This window comes from Rhinolophus sinicus, linkage group LG06 (assembly GCF_036562045.2).
Source record: "Rhinolophus sinicus isolate RSC01 linkage group LG06, ASM3656204v1, whole genome shotgun sequence".
Lineage (NCBI taxonomy): Eukaryota > Metazoa > Chordata > Mammalia > Chiroptera > Rhinolophidae > Rhinolophus > Rhinolophus sinicus.
Genome location: NC_133756.1, coordinates 5019562 through 5036512, shown reverse-complemented (window position 1 = coordinate 5036512; position 16951 = coordinate 5019562). Strand labels below are relative to the sequence as shown.

The following is a 16951-nucleotide window of genomic DNA, read 5'->3' as shown; positions in this document are numbered from 1 at the left end:
CGGTTGGCAGGTCCTGCCCTGGCCACTGAGAACTCACACAGCGTTTGTTTTTCAGGAACCTGGGCAAGTCGGGCCTGCGGGTGTCCTGCCTGGGGCTTGGTGAGTGTGGAGGCCCCTTGGTCCAGTGCCCCCCAAGGAAGCAGGGGCTGTGGGAGGGCTGGGCAAGAACTGAAGGGGGCCGCCCTGGGGGCGGGGAGGGAGTAGCACCCACAACCAGGATGTCTGTCTGTCAATCTGTCTGTTGCCATGGTAACCAGGAGGCGAGGGGATGCCTAAGAGAGGGAGGGGGACAGAGATGCGGCCTTTTTCCTCTTTTCCAAGATGTGAGCTCCATTCCAAAATCACGCTGTCCCTCCACCTCCACGATGCACACCGTATCCGTTCCCAACACACACACACACACACACACACACACACACCTGCCATCTGGCAAACACGAGGACAAGGCCGTCAGTCCTTCCCCATTTTCGGGGAGACACCCCTCGTCCTGCTCCCTGCGGCCTGTCCCTGGAGTGGGAGCCACAACCAGCGTTTCAAAGCCCTGCGGCCTGCTGCCTACTCTGGGTACATCCTGTCCCCTTGGTTTGGTGGCCCCAAGAGAGGGACACTTGCCCAAAGGCCAGGTATCCACACATGCCCAGGACATGCTCACCACAGAGCAAAGCCATGTGACAGCTTGTGGCTGTCGCCCTGTGCCCCAGCCTGAGGTCCCAGCACCCGGGGAAGGGACATGTGGCTTCCTGGGGAGGTCCTCTGACTTGAGCCTGTGTGTCTCCTTCTAGGAACATGGGTGACCTTCGGAGGCCAGATCACCGACGAGGTAAGACAGGGCTCTCTCATTCCCCCGAGCACGTGGTTGAGGGCCACTAAGTGCCCCAGTGGGTCTGTGCCCCGCAGCCGCCCCGGCTTCCCTCTTCCTGGCCTTGTGGGAGCCCAGCAGCCAGACCACACTTAGCAGCCAGGTGCCTTGGGGCTTCAAGTCCCCTCAAGTCCCAGCACCTCGGGTTTGTCCTCTGCCGTGGTCCAGGAACATTCAGGGAGGGCGGGTTTTCCCAATTATAAAGCCCCGTGCCTCTGTAAGCGGCTGCTACGAGCATGCCCGTGCGAATTTGCAACTTCAGTAACCATCTGCTGAGGCGCCTGAGAGCAAGTTCCGCAGACTTTGCTCCCAGCTGAGGACTGAGCAGATTTACGTCTCCCCAGGCTCCCGCTGCAGTCCCCAGGGCTGGCATCAGTTGCATGCACTAGCGTCACACACACTTGCTGGGGCGGCTCTCTTCACAACTGGGATGCTTGCGTCTCTGGGTCTGTCCCAGAGAGCGCTGCGTGCATTTCCAAGCTGCTGTGCGCTCCGGGACAGTGAGTGGGTATCTGGGAAACAAGAACAGTGGCATTTGCTCAGCGACCTCTGGATGTCTGCACAAGAAGCCATGTTCACATTTGTCCTACTTACTGTTGCGTTTAAAAATTAATACGTGAGTTCATTTGAGACCCTGGTAAGCTGTGGTTGCTCAGTTAGTTTTCAAAGGAAAAGCTTTGCTTCGATCGCGATCTAAATGCATTTAATTTGTGTTTTCTGTTCCTTTTTCTTGTTATGACAGCATGGGTTCGAGAACACTTGGGCCTTGCTTTGAGGGGCTGGGGCTGGGCTGTCTCAGGGTGAAGGCACAGTGTTTAAGGTGCAGGGGACCAGCCGATTGGTTCCAAGCACTGAGACCGGAAGCAGGGGCCCCAACACCCACCAGGACGTGGTCACCCAGAGAGGCCGAGTCTGACTCGCCTGTTTCCCTCTCCATGTAGTCACTAAATTCATACACGGGAGAATTCTGGGAGGGCGTGACTTCATTTCCACATAGCACTGGCTGCACTGCATGTGGTGTCCTTGTGGGAAAGATGGAGAGAAGTGGCGGATGGTGACCATCCAATTAGGTGACCTTTTCACCAACAGATCATCGTACCCAGAGGGTATTGATTAATGATCCGGTGGCAGCCCCGGCTGGCTCTGCCATGTCTCCATCAGGGACACAGTGACATGTATGGAGACATTAGAAGTCGTTTCCAGGTGACGCAAAGCTGGGAGGACAGCAGATACAATAGATGACAGATTCAGGACTCTAGAAGGTCTTGGCGGGTGCAAATGATTGAGCGAAGGAGCAAGCCGAATTTTCACTTACAGTTAGTGCCCCGAACAATCAATATGTGTAGTGTGAGGGGCCCAACTCGCCACGTTCCGATGCAGAATGCCTGCATTTTAGTCTTCAGCTGGCTGCCTGCTGGGCGTGAGCCTACAGGGTTGGTGCCACAAGGAAGCAAGAACTATCCCGGGCTCAGAGAGACATGAGTGCTGCCCAACCCCAGGGAGGCCCCACGGCCCCACTGGGCGTCCCAGACAGGAAGCCCAGTCTAGAATGCCGTGTTCCTTGTTAAGCCTATGTCCAAAGGAAGGCAACATGCCCAGGAATCCAGAGTTACGTCTTGTGTGCCAAATACTGTGCCCAGGTGCCAGGGAGGTTCAGAAACAAGCAACTGTTGGATTTACTGTGGCACATGAGTGTTCCATGGTGAGACACTGCAAATGTCAGCGAGAGAGCGCCAGCGGGCCAAATGTGGCCCCCCACCGATTTTTTTTTCTTGTTAGCTTTTTCTTTTTTATTAGCTATTTGAAACATAAGATTTGCCATTTGAACCATTTTTACTGTGGTTAAAACATGCATAACATAAAATTTACCATGTTAACCATTTCTAAGTGTACAGGTCAGTGACATTAAGTACATTCATTTGCTATGCGACCATCACCACGGTCCATTTCCAGAATTTTTCATCACCCTGTCCCCATTAAGCAACAACTCCCCAGCCCCTGGTTAACCTCTAATCTCTGTCTCTATGAATTCTACAGCCAGTTTTTGTAAATAAAGTTTTATTGGCAGGCGGCCATACCCACTCACCTTCATATTGTCTGTAGCTGCTTTCACGACACAAAGCAGAGTTGAGTACCAGCCAGAGAGACCATCTGGCCCGCAAAGCCTAGACTATTTACTCTCTAGCCCTTTACGGAAAAGGTTTGCCGTTCCCTGTCCTGTGGGGTCTCGGCAGCTGTCATCTGTGGGGCTGTCATCCCAGGCAGGGAGGCCCCAGTGGGCTGGGCAGAGAGGAACCAGCCACAGAGGAAGCAGACAATGTTAGTAAAACTCAGATCATACGGCCAGGTCTCAGAGCTGCCCTGGTCAGAGTCAGGTTCCAACCTCAGGTTTAGTGCCCCTTCTGTGACCTCACAGGGCTGCTCAGGTGGAAGGAGGAGAAGGCTTCTCTGGGGTGATAGAGCAGAGAGAGGAGTGGCCAGGGGCAGTGAGGAGGCGGTTGGAGCAATAGGTCTAGGAACCACCGGAGCCAGCTGGAAAGCAGGCTCCACTCAACTCATGCCTGCTGAGCAGCTACCGAGTGCTGGGTCCCAGGTTCCTGCCTCCAGGCTGCTCTCTCTCTGGTGAGGGGGACAGACAGCGAGCTCATCTTATCCCTGAGGGCTCAACGTGCCATGGAGGGTGCATTCAAGTGACCACCAACTGCGTGGTTTAGAAACACCAGAGATTTGTTCTCTCACAGTCTGGAGCCCAGAAGTCCTAAATCAGTATCAGCGGCTGAGAGCAAGGTGAGGGCAAAGCCACACTCGCAGTGAAGGCTCCTAGGAGCAATGCCTTTCGCCTCTTCGGCCATGCTCACGTGTGGACACATCGGTCCAGCCCCAGTGGTCACACCCCCTTCTGTTCCTCCTGTGTCAAATCTCCCTCTGCCTCTCTCTTGTAAAGACACGTGTGATGATGGCATTTAGGACCCACTTAGGTGATCCAGGATAATCTCCCCCTCTTGATACCCTTAATTTAATCAGTCCCGCTGGGGATTTTGGCTTTGACCATCCATGGCGTGGAAGCCACTGGGGGCTTTTAGCAAAGAAGAAATTTGACCATAAAAGGCTCACTGGCTGTTACATGGGAGGAGGCCACTCAGAGGACTGCTTCTCAAACTGTAACATGTGCAGGACACCCTGGAGATTTGCCGAGTCTGCCATGGCAGGTCCGGACACAGCCTGATGCACCTGATGCTGACGCTGCTGGTCCCTGGGCCACACTTGGCCTGGGGGTGGGGGGAGAGGAGGAGAGGAGATAGGGAGAGAGGCAGAGAGTTGTGGGTCTACAGCAAAAACCCAGCTGAAGGATGCTCTGGCTTGGGCCAGGCGGGCAGAGTACACGTGGCAGGAGTGGTCAGACTCTGCATCGGTTTGCAAGGGGAAGCTGACAGGATGGGCTGACGGTTTCCAGGCCAGATGGAGAGAAAGGTGAGTGAGTGAGGAGGCGTAGGTGGGTGACCTGAGCCCAGGTGGGCAAGACTGCAGGCACAGCAGGCATACACTGGTCCTCTGCCTGCAACGCCCCCTCCTCCACCCACTCTCCCCAGCCTGCCTGACGAACTCCTAACCGCCTGTCAAAACTCAGCCCTGTAAATCCTGTCACATGCTACAGCATGAGTGACCTCGAGAGCGTCATGCCACGTGAAATAAGTAAGCCAGTCACAGAAGGACAAGTACTGTATGATTCCATGCATGTGAGCTACTCAGTGGAGTCAGATTCGTAGAGACTGAAAGTAGACAGGTGGTGCCAGGGGCTGGGGGTGGTGAAATGGGGTGTTAGTGTTTAAGGGGATGGGGTTTCAGTCGTGGAAGATAAAAAAGTTCTGGAAGTGGATGGTGGGGCTGGTTGCACAACAGCGTGACTCTACTTAATGCCACAGAACTGCACACGTGAAAATGGTTAAAATGATAATTTTTATATATATTTTACCACCGTTTTTCATTTTTTTAATACATTTTTTTTTTTAAAAAGTACTGCAGGAGGTCTCCGTGACCTGGTATGGATTGATTTCCAGGATGTGTTGTAAGTGACAAAAGCAAATTGCAGAATACCTGTAGCAAGCTTCCCTCCGTGTAAGAAAATATGCGTGTGTCTGAAATACAACAAGAAGAGCCTTGCCCTGAGTCACCTCTGCTCAGAGCCCTCCCCAGGAGACAGCTTGCTCCCTGAAGCATCTGTACGGCCCCATCAGGGTAGGGTCCGCGGCCTGGTGGGACGTATCGGGAAAAGTTGGGATGAAGACAGAACCCGTCAAGGAAACTCGTGTGCCTGGAACACCAAAGACAAGAAAGGGGCCCTAAGGTAGAGGGAGCTGCATGGGAGCGGAGCAGCAGCAGAAGGAGGGCGTGGGGGGCAGGAGAAGGTGTATGGATACACTCGATACACTTACACTAGAGCTCCAGAGTCCAGAGAACTCCTCCAGCAATGGCATCACCATGCCCTGCACTTGGAGTCAGGCGGCAGCAGCTAACTGCTCAGGATCTGAAAGCTTTAGGGTTCATCGCAGACATTCGAAAATCAGATTCCTCCCCCCCCCCCAAAAAAAAAAAAGAATCCTGGATTTCTCGCTTCTCTTGAAAAACCAAAAGATGTGGTCGCACCTGACCACCTTCCCTCGGGCAGCGTTTGAGCCCCTCATCCACCCCACTGATCCCCACCGGCCACCAACCTCGCTCTCCATACCTGCCTGGTGGGTGGAGCTTCTAAGTTTGGAATTGGGAGAAGCTCTGTGAAGCTTCTGTCCTGCAGTTTTGTAGGGTTTAAGTATCATTCACCCCACCCTGCGCTAGCTGGGGAGGGGCCTTGGTGCTCTGAGCTGAGCTTGGATAAGTGGGGGATGGGGGAGTTTGCATCTGTGACACTCAGAGGGACACCCGCCCTGTCCAGAGTGCCAGGAGAATTCAGGGGCCCCTTCTCTACTACATCTTGGAGGGGGCTGTCCGTTGTAGGCTGCCTTCCCCCATCCTTTCTCTTCACCCCCATTACCAGTTGGTCGCTAGTCGTCAGCCCCTGCCTGCAAGGCATTGGAGAACCGGGCCAAAGCCAGAGTGCCAGCTGAGCACGGCAGTTTCTCCATCTGCAAACAATAATAATATCGTTTTCATGCCATTGCTGGGAAGGATTCAGTGGGCTACGGCATCACAGGATGCATTCTAGCCGTAGCTTTAAAATATTCATTCTGCCATGATCTAGCGCACTCCTGATGTGGGCTGTTACTTTCCCCAGTCTGCCATAACAAAGCCCTGCAGCTGAGTGGCTTAAAAAACAGAAATGTATTCTCTCACAGTTCTGGATGCCAGAAATCCAAAATCAAGGTGTCAGTAGGGCTGCGTTCCCAGCCAGACTCTGAAGGGGTCCGTTCCATTCCTCAGTCCCAGCTCTGCTGGGAGCCGGTGGTCCTGGGCAGACTTGGCTTGTAGACACATCACCCCCGTTCTGCTCCATCTCCACATGGCGTCTTCCTTGTATATCTGTGTCTGTTCTTATAAGGACACCCCTCATAGTGGATTTAGGGTCCACCCCAAAGCAGTGTGACCTCAACTTAAATAAACTAATGACACCTGAAAAGCCCCATGTCCACATAAGATCACATCCTAAAGCTCTGGGTAGACCTGAACTTGAAAAGCCATTAACCCAGTACAGGTGCAAAGCCTGCCTAGAGGACCCAACAGATGGAGTCCCTGCTCAACAGAAACTCATAGTCCCTAGGCTGTTTCTTCGTTCATTTTGTTTTCTTCTTTCTTCTCTACGGGTCTGTTCCTGAGTGCTGCCTCCATGCCCGCCCATCCTGTGGCAGAAGAGGACGAGGGGAGCCCCAATACAGGCACTGCCCCCGGGCTGGCAGGACAGTGCCGCCTGAGAGCTGCCCCGGTTATCTCGTTTCAGATGGCGGAGCAGCTAATGACCTTGGCCTACGACAATGGCATCAACCTCTTCGATACCGCGGAAGTCTACGCGGCGGGCAAGTACGTGTCTTTCTCGTGGGAAAGAGCCATACGGGCCACGGCTCCCCTGGGAAGAGCCTGTGGCTCTGCTTCCCCAGACGCTTCACGCCTCCCACTCTGCCCACTTTTCTCAATTCTGAATGGCCCGAGGGCACGTTATTTTCATGGGGCCAGAATCGCAGCACACTTAGACACTGGTCACTTGCCAAACTCCCCATGTGTCCACGCACCGAAATGACCTCAGCCCCTCTGGTGCCAAAGAAGCTGTGTGGGGCCACAATTAAGCTGTCATCCGGGGCTCTCCTGCTGTGCCCGTGACTTGTGGCCAGCACCACACACTGGACATTTTCACATCTTAATGGTGCGATTAGGGCTGCAGAGAATCAGGGCCTCTGGAGCTGGGGAGAGTGGGGTCTCGTGAGCCGAGCCGAGCACTGTAAAAGGCACTTCATATTTGGCAGTGAACTTTCCTACTCAATTATGTAAAAGCCCTCTTCAGCCAAGGCTGCTGGCTTCAGTTTTAAAGACGGGCTGTAATCAAATCATCCACTCTCCTGCATCAGGTTTCCAAAAGTCAGCTTTATTTGTGAAGTCATTTGTTGGCTCTCTTTCCTCCTCCCTCTGGCCCCTCCTGCCTGGAGCGAGCCACATTCCCTTCAGCTGGGCTGGAAGCAGCCTGGCCTGCTATGCACCCAGGCCACAGGGCAAGCACCTGCCATGCTAGGCTCCGGGTTAGTGCCTGCAGCCTGCAGTGGGGCCCAAATTAGGGAACCCACCTGGGCCTCTGCTCAAGTCCTGACCCAGGGTCTGAGGATCGGACAGCCCTGGGGGCCTCCACTGGGACCCCCAAATCTCCTCTAATCAACTTCAGCAGCCCTGGGCCCCTCCTGACGCCACAGCCCCTCCCAACGCCTCCAAACTGGCAGCCACTTCCCATCAAAGTGAAACGCTTTCTCGACAGATGAGCTAGCCAAAGGCCAGAGGTGGAGAAACCCAGTGCAAAGCCACAGGGGCCCTGCCCCCATCTCGTTCGGAGCACCCCAGCCTGTGCCCTAGCATTGCACCCACGTGCGGGAGGCAGCTCTGTGCAGCTCGCTGTGCAGGCGCCCAGCACGCTCCATTTCATGGCAGCCACACTCTGTGTCACTTTCTTCACTACCCCCTGATTAAGGGACACCGAGGGCTGGTATACTAGGGCCAGCACACTGGGTCCTGGGCAGCTTCAGTGTGTCTTGGAATCCCCTTCCCAGAAACCGAGAACTCGGGGAGAGGCCTCGTGGGTTGTTGCCCCTGGAGCCCAGCGCCCTCATCCTGCCCTCCACTCCTCTCCGGCCTCTGAATCTGCCTACTCACCCCCATCAATGCCTCGGTTCCAGCAGTTGCCCACCCGTGGAAGCTGGGTACTATATGCCAAGGGACAGGCAGGGAGAGGCTGCACGGGGCACAGGGCTGCCGGGCAGCTCCAGCGGTGGTGGGCCAGGTGCTGTCCCTCTCAATGACCAGGGTGCCAACCACATAGCTTGCTGAGTCCCCCTGCTTCTCATGCTGATGCTAATTTGGGCGCTTCCCAGAGAGCTGCAGGATTTGTGCCCCCTTGGACAGGTGCCAGCCTCACCAACCCCACGGCCACAAGAACCCACGGCCACCAGCAACAGGCGGTGGTTACCTCTGTCTACAGTTCCTGTAACCCCAGGACCACAGCTTACTTTTCTCTCTTCCTCCTGTCCTGAGCCTTTGTCCCACAAGTGAGGGACCAAGGAATGAAAGAAGAGGCCCAGGGCTGAGTGAATTTCTGTGCATCTTGACCAAAAACAGAGCATTCAGAATGTATTCTAAACAGCTTGCAAATTAGAGCCTGTTGTCTCTGAATGGATGACTCAGGCGCTTATATAATTGAATGTGGCACTGAGTGTGGATCATTCTCTGTCCATTGTTTTCGCTCAGAAACATTCTGCTACAAGCAAAAAGTTCTTAGAAGTTCAATGTTAAAAAATTAAAAATCCAGCACTGCAGTGCCAAATGAGGCTGGAACAACTCACCCGTGACTCTGGCTGGCCCGATTTTGGTGCAGGACCCAGAGTGGTGCCAAACAGGACAGACAGCGGTCAGCGTGGCATCTGTCTGTCTGTTGTTCAAAAGCAAGAAGCAAGAGGGACACACGCACACCCTCTGCTGCAGATTCAGCCCCTGCCCCTGAAGACATGTTTATTGTCTCTGATAACAGATGAATATTTTACCTTTTAAAAAACATACTTATCTGGAAACTTCGCCCACGTGATGCTGCATTTTCCCCAGTGAGTTTGCAGCCACGCAGGGAGACGGGGTGCTACGGTCCAGCTGAGCAGGACTTGGGCTCCTTCCTCCTCTGAGAGCCGAGCCACTGCTGCTCGGACAATGCCTGTGGGGACTTGTGCCCACGGCGAGCTCCGTGATGGAGTAGCACTGCTGCTCCCAGGCTCGCTCTCTCAAGTGAGCTGCCTGAGCCACGGCGGGCATTGACAGCCTGGCTCTCTGGCCCCAGTGGCACCTTCACAGAGGGGACCAAGTGGCCGATTGTCACGGTGGAGCGGGGTTTGATGTTTCTGTTACGCTGTAAGGAAATCTCCTGTCTGTCTTTTTTGCAGGGCGGAAGTTGTTTTAGGGAACATCATTAAGAAGAAGGGATGGAGGTAATGACTGCTCTCTGTGTGGTCGGTGGCCAGGGCGCACACACAGGAAGAGCCTGGAGAAGGCCGGTGGGAAGGGAGGGCTCCGTGAGGGCAGATGCATTCTGGGGTCTGGGATGGGGTGGGCAGGTGGCCCAGGGCAAGCGCTGGCTTGGGTCCCGGTTGCTGTCCTTTCCTATTTGCCAGGAGAGCGTCCAGGGTTGGCTTTGTCGGCCCTTGTCCAGCCTGCCCGTCTTCCTAAGGCCTGGAAGTCCCAGAATATGTCTCACTGGGAAGGGAAGACTGTCCCAGAATGGAGGTAGCCCCAGGCAGGTGTGCAGCCCCCGGGAGCCAGGGGCTGTGAGGAGGTGAGGGAGCTTCCACTGAGTCAGTCGCCACGTCGGGCGCACCCTTCAGTTTTCCAAGTCAGGAGGCATCTCCTGGGAAGTGAGTCAAGTGGAGGCCCTGGCCCCCCAGCTCGACCCCTCCACCACTCACCTCGTTTGTCCGCAGGGGTGCAGAGGGCCAGGGTCCCGGGCTGCAAAGCTGACTTAGGCCATAAAGAGCTGAGAACGTGAGAACTCCCCAGATAGCCCCTGTACGGCAGGGGTGCTGCCAAGAAGAGAGGGGCGCAGGGTCCTTCCCAGGGGCTGGAATCCACCCTTCTGCCCTGTCCACAGGACTTGGCAAGTGTCTCACCTTTCTGGAGCTTGTGTCCCCACCTCCCTGGTGGGCTGTCCTGAGGCTCCAACGGCCTAAGTCTGTAAAACACCCGCCCAGCCCAGAGCCAGACGTGTCACACTCACCGGGGAAGGGGCAGCTCTTAGGACACCCCCATGTCCCTCTGGGCTGACCCCCCGGGACGCAGGTCAGGAGCCTGCTGTCCCTTGTCAGGCCGTTCCCACCCTCCTCGGACTGCTGGGCTGAGCGGTTGCCTGCACTTTGGGGCCCCCTAGCCCCAGCCCCCAGCTTCCTCTGAAGTGGCAGACACACCCTGGGCCCACGTGTCTTTATTTTCAGGAGCACCAGAAGCTGTTACAAAGCTGGGCCACTCCCCGCCCTCCCCAGGCCCCTAGCAAATGCCATTCAGCATCAGGCCTCCACGTGGGTGAAATACACCCCTCCTTTAACCCACCCAAGTTGTTTCTTCCTGGCTCTAACTGACGCCAAAATAAATTCCTCCTCACTCCCTAATTAAAGTAAATTGCCTCTGATTAAGTCAGGTGACTACACAGGACCCTTATATAGGTCATCCCTCCCACCTGGAGGTGACCCCAGCTGCCTGTGCTTGTGGCTCTGAGCTGTTTCCTGAGCAGCTGGGGGGGGGGACCCACAACCACAGGGATCACTCACCCCCTCCCTTGGGAAGGGTCAAGGTCAAATGTAGCCAGGAACAGCCATCATTACCCCCCCCCCCCCGTACACCCCCTCCAAGAGAGAGTCATGGGGTCTGCGTTTGTCTCATGTGGATTTAAAGCAGGAGAACTGAATCTGCACTTCCCCTCCCACCCTCGGCTCTCAGATGCCCCAGCCCAGACTCCCCTCAGCACCACTGAGCTCCCCTCACAATCCAGGTCCTACCCCCACCCCAACCTCTCCCTCCCTCAGTGGGCCCCCCAGCTCCCTGCCTGCTGTCCACTCACAGATTTTCTGAAACACTGCCTCCTTCCATCCTTTGCTCATGTCACCCACCAGAGCCCCGGGGTAGCCTCCGAACCTAACCGGACCTTCTCCAGTCTCTGCCTGACCACTCCCTCAGTCTGCTTCGTATATGCTGAGCCCCATCCCTGAGACCCCCCTCTACCTAATGCTGAATGCACCTCCTCCTCCGGCTTCCTCTCTGTCAGACCCCCACTGTCTGACTTAACTGTTACATGGTTAGTTTCCGTGTTTCCCCGAAAATAAGACCTACCCCGAAAATAAGCCCGGTTAAGATTGTCAGCCAGACAGACGCATTTAGTACGTTATGATGATGTTCCAGAAGAAGATGACATGACTGTATTTGAATAAATGTAGATTGTTGTACATGAAAAACATAGATCCCCTGAAAATACGCCCTAATGCGTCTTTTGGAGCAAAAATTAATATAAGACCTGGTCTTATTTTCGGGGAAACATGGTAGTTGCATCCATGTAATGGTTAGTTTGGTTAGTTAGTTGCATCCGTGAGTTGTCTCCTGACTCCATGGGAGCCCCAGGACCCAGGCTCAGCACACTGCGAACATCAAATAATAGAGAGGTGCCCCACTTCACAGCCGTGCTCCCCGATGAGGAGGGTGTTAGGACCCCTGTATGAGAGCGGAAGATGGTCAGGGGGAGGAGAGGACCCCTGAGGGGCCACGCCCAGTAACACCCCCGTTCTCTTCTGTCTACAGACGATCCAGCCTGGTCATCACCACGAAGATCTTCTGGGGAGGAAAGTAGGTGCAGCCGTGGGTGATGCTATCGGCGTGGGGTCAGGTCCAGCGGCCACAGCCCCACCTCCTGCAGACATCTCTGATTTAGGAGGCTTCTGGGTGGGGGGAGGACGGCAGTCCTGGGGCAACAGAGGGTGCAGGGTCCTGTCCTGGACAGGCCGGCCGTGGCCAGGAGCCCAGTGCAGTTTATTCCCTGGTGCCCGCAGCAGGAGTGGCCTGCATGTGTGCAACCGTCTGTCCTGGCTGGTGCCCATATCTGTTAAAGGACATCAAGTTCCAAAAAAGCGGCTTCTGCTGAGTTTATCTTTTCCTCAAACCCTATTTAATTTTTAATTTTACTTTCGTGGGTTTGTCGTTTTTTCTGATGACAAAGGTAACATCTTAAAAATTCTGCAACACAGAAAATTCTTGAACTGTCCAAACCACTCCACCTTCCCTGGGCCACAGAACAGCCCTGCTGGCCTCCAGCTGCCTGCCATATTCTGTCTAGGACTGGACAAAATTGGCTTCCTAGAAATTATATATATGATTCATTCTTAAACTCAAAAAAAAAAAATTCAAGCCAAGCAGAAGAACACATTGAAAACCAGATGCGTCCACCCCCACCACCCCGAGGACAGCCCAGGCCTCCTCCCGGCCCAGCCTGCATGAGCGCGCCCCTGCAGCCTCGTGCTTTTGTCCCCAGAGTGGAATCAGACCGCCCATGGCGCGTGCTGACCTCCTTTGCTTTGCCTAACGTCACATCACAAACATTTTCCCCAAAACCACTTGCAGCATCACTCATGCTGTCGGCCTGTGTTTTCAGAGCGGAGACTGAACGAGGTCTTTCCAGGAAGCACATCATAGAAGGTGAGGGGGCTCTGGCCCCGTGTGGACCCCTCAACCCACGCCATCCTCCCTGGGTGCAAAGACGAAGAAAGCAGTGCCCCCACCCCCACCAGTGACAGGGCGCAGGGCCCCCAGCCTGGGGACCCCCGGAGCTCTGGTCCGACCTTCTCCTCCCACCCAGGCTCACACAGGGGGACCCTCTGTGTCATGAGGGAGGGGGCAGGGGTATGGGCAGGGCAGGGCAGTGTCACCCTTGTTGTCTCTGGGGAGGACACAGACAGGCCTGGGTTTCCCTCCGGTGCTGACATCACTTCCGCAAGCCTCTGAGGCAGCATCTATAGAATGGGCGTAGTGAGAGCACCCACCTCTGGGCATTGGGATCCGGGAAGATGCCTTGTGAGGGTGGAGCTCAGATCCACAGTGCAGGGCTCAGCACATAGGAGCGCGGGGAGAGGGATCAGCTTATTCTGTGTTTTTACTGTCTTCCGGCCTCTTTTATCCATGTTCATTTTCATCAAGGTAATACACGCCCTACACTAACTGAAGTGCTTAGGAGGCCTTGCTGCCCACCCCTCCCTGTCCCCCAGCCTCAACTCTCCACACAGAGTCTGCTCTGTACTGGTTCATGAGTGGTGCATTTCAGACACCATCGGCCTTGGGTATGACAGACACTACATGCAGCTCTCCCAGTTACCCAGGGGCCACCAGGAAGCCGAGGATGCTCCCCCTTCATTCAATCACAGGACATTTGGCCTATGTATTCCCCCCAGTCTTCCTGAACAGGCAGAACCCCCTTTGGTGGTGTGCCCCCACTCCTATCCTGGCTTTCTGCAACCCCAGGTGGCACTTGCTCCCGGTACCAGGGGATGCATGCCTTTCATCACTGGCTCAGGGGAGGGCCCAGAAAAATGTGTGAAGATGGTAACAGTCCCTTCTGACTCCTCCCCCAGGTCTGAAGGCCTCCCTGGAGCGGCTGCAGCTGGAATACGTGGACGTGGTGTTTGCCAACCGCCCAGACCCCAATACGCCCATGGAAGGTAGGTTCTCTACCATCTGAGCGGGCCTGGTGCCGTTCCCAGAAGGTTCTGAGCCTAAGAATCTGATGGCCGCCAGCACAGGCCCCCAGGCTGGGCACCCAGGCCAGCAGTCAGAAGAGGCCAGGACAGGTGGGAGGGAAAGGCCAGGCCTTCCTGGTGGGGGGCGGGGGTGGGCAGGCGGGAAGGGCCTGAGCTCAGCCTCTGACTGTCATCCCCTGCCCCCCAGGTGTGCCCTGGCACCTCGTGGCTGAGTCCCCACCCTTCTGGGTCTACACCCAGTTCTGCGTCCTGGGTTTAGAACTGCTGGGATGTTCTCTCCTCTCAGCTGTTAAGATTCTGTAGCAAAATGAAGTCACAGTTTGATGACTCAGATGCAACTTCTTCCTTCCTTTCAATCGCTTTCCACTGGGAGGTTCCGGGTCTTTTGTTCTGGGGGATGCACTGCTACCTTGGCACAGAAAAAGACAGCGGTTTTGGTTTCTTAGGCCCTATTTATTCTTCTGACTTCGTCTCCATCCTCCGTCTCCCCCGACTTCCTGCCTCAGGCATCTTCTCGTTTGTGCTTTCCTGCTTTGGGGACTTGGAAAATTAAGTTGTGTTCAAATTACTTTTTTCGTGTGTTTATATGTATACACCATTGTGCGTGCGTGTGTGTGTCATGTGTGTGTGTGGGTTGTTTTTTAACAAAACGAGTATTCTGCGAAAAGTGATTTGTGCCTCCCTCCCGTGCCCTTGTCATACCAGGCCTGACCGTGTTCCCACAGCTATAAACTCTGGTCTCTTTAAATCTTTCTTTTATCACCAGGGGACCCATTTAGTTCTTCCAAGTCCAGGACATTCATCATAGAAGGTACACAGTACCCTCGGCCCGACTATTGACTTCTGTGTCCAAGCTGCATTTTATGAGACAGTGATTTTATTTACACGACTCTCCCCCTGATGACAAACTTCTCCATAAAATGCATAAGGGAAAAATAAGTGCCCTGTGAGAACATCTTGCAAGTGAAGGAAAAGGGCCCCCGCCCAGGCCACGCTGTCATCTCATCCCTCCCGTCTGTCCTCCCGTGTGCATGTTCCCACCCCGCCTGGCACTGCTGTGATCCTCAGGGCGCCGGCCAGCTGTCTGCCGGGGCCTCCTCTTGAGTTGGGGATGCTGTGATCAGCGCCTGAAACCTTGACCCTGGATGGACTGGGAGAGGGCTGGGGGAGACCCAGTTCCCACTGGAGCAAACACATGGGGGACCCCAGCCCATGTGGCCCCAACAAGTTGTAGCTTCTCTGTCGTTCATGTTTGCTGAGCTCCTACCCCACCCAGAAGCAGTAAACCCCCATGTGAGACGCCCCCTCCATGGCCCACCGGTTCTGCCATGAGCATCCTGGCTGGGGTACTGCTCACGTCCCCTGGGCGGGCCGGGCCACCTGCCACCCTCACCCCTTGCCATGTGGCCAGACCTCTCCACTGAAATGGACTCATTCTCGTCCTTGAAGAATAGCTACGTGAGCCAGGGAGACTCGGGACCTGGGCAGCCTCTGCCCCTGCTGGTCTCTACCTGCCCCTAAGCTAAGGGCACCCAGAACCCCACCCCACAGGCAGGCCTAGGTCTCCCTGGGCCTGGGCTGTGTTCCATGTTGGCAGGGCTCCTGCCTGCCAACTGGCACTGCCACCTGACCCCTCCCATGTATTATTTGTGACATGGCAGGAGATACCATGGGGTTTGGCAGCAGTTGCAAGGATGTGGTCCCCCTGCTTCTGTCCAGCGGCATTAAATATTGAGGTGAAGGACAGTTGTCCTTGTTTCTGGGGCCAAGGACATCATGCGTGGGCAGAAGTGCAAAGTGCTCCTGTGTGGGCCCCACGCCCAGCCTGCCACTGCCCGGGGCACTTGGGGAACCCCGGAGCCTTTGCACAGGACCCCCTTCCCTCAGAGACCAGCCCCAGGTTCTCGCGGGGCCTGCCCATGGCCTTGTACCCCAGGCACCGTGCACTTCCTTCTCTGCATGGAAGGGGCACTGCCGTGCACTGTGTCGTTTCCCCGTGAGGAGAGAGCGGTGCCAGGGAGCCAGGCTGGTGAACGGGGTGTCCTCTGGCTTCCCTCTCTCCAGCATGTAGACCTGAGCCTTGGCTGAAAAGAATCGGGCAGTTATGCTGCATGGTTGCAGGTGCCCCCAAGAGTGTTTCTAAAGAACCCAACACGGAGAGCCCGGCTGAGAGCCTGGGTTCAGGGTCTGGATGTGGGCAGATATCTTCCTGGGACCCTCCAGCCTCTCCAACCAGGTGCTATCCTCCTTCACGTCGAATGGCATTGGCGGTTAAAGCAGAGGCCCGTTAGTGGTCCCAGCAGAGTTCAGGCTCCGCTGCCAGCCAGCCCTCCTCCCTGAGATGGGCAGAGAGGAGCCACGTCCTTGACCTTGGAAGGAAGGAGAGGGCAGGGCGTGGCCTGCAGGCATGGAAGTCCAGTTGTGATTTTTTTAGGGGTTCTGGGCAAACCCTCTGAGCCCACCACCCCAGAAGCCCCAGCTACCTTAGCTTTCTACTAAGAGGGGACCTCGGGCAAGAGCAGTGTCGCGCTTTGTTTTAGAAACACTTGTTCTTCAACTCTGTTTCCCACGCTGCCTTGGGCAGCTGAACTTGCAAGCACTGTATGGGGCCTGGGAGAAACCTGGGCAAGCAGTCCTGCCCCGCAAAGCTAAGGACATTGGACATTTAAAAATGTGAGGCCAAGTGCTGTTTGGAAAACCACAACATCCCCATGAGGCTGAAACAGCCTAGGAGGGAACTATACCTGGCAGATTTTTATTTCTCAAAACCTTTTCTTGAGTGCTAGGGAGAATCTACTGTATTAGGTGAGGGAGGGTCCCTTCTCTCCTACTTAAAAGGAAGGCCTGGGGTTTCAACCATTTACTTCTTAGGACATTGCGATTCTCAGCTGCCCGGTATTCAGGGTATTCAGGTTGTTTCCAGAGCACGTAGAGACTGACCCCATTGTCCTGGGGGCAGAAACCACCACCATCTTGTGCTGGGGGCCCACTCTAGCCCAGGGCTGGGCTGACTTGAGAAGCCGAGGCCTGGCCCAAACGGGGCTGTCCATGTCTCCTTTGGGCTCTCCTTTGGGACACATGGGGAGCTCCAGCCTGCAGCCCCCACTCTGGGACCACCCAGGGCCCCACGCCATGCCCT

General features: G+C 55.4%; 1 protein-coding gene across 9 annotated transcripts in view; it reads left to right on the top strand.

Moving 5' to 3' along the window:
* Window positions 1-16951, top strand: part of KCNAB2 (potassium voltage-gated channel subfamily A regulatory beta subunit 2) — an 82166-nt gene that overhangs the window by 56305 nt on the left and 8910 nt on the right. For 5 of the 9 annotated variants that reach the window (XM_074334201.1, XM_074334198.1, XM_074334200.1 and 2 more), the window contains 8 exons: window positions 56-99; window positions 783-820; window positions 6789-6868; window positions 9472-9516; window positions 11867-11911; window positions 12714-12757; window positions 13687-13773; window positions 14579-14623. In XM_074334201.1, coding sequence (XP_074190302.1) covers window positions 56-99; window positions 783-820; window positions 6789-6868; window positions 9472-9516; window positions 11867-11911; window positions 12714-12757; window positions 13687-13773; window positions 14579-14623 — 428 coding nt within the window. The remainder of the gene's footprint in view (window positions 1-55; window positions 100-782; window positions 821-6788; window positions 6869-9471; window positions 9517-11866; window positions 11912-12713; window positions 12758-13686; window positions 13774-14578; window positions 14624-16951) is intronic. The other 4 variants (XM_074334202.1, XM_074334205.1, XM_074334203.1 and 1 more) reach the window with 1 other exon arrangement.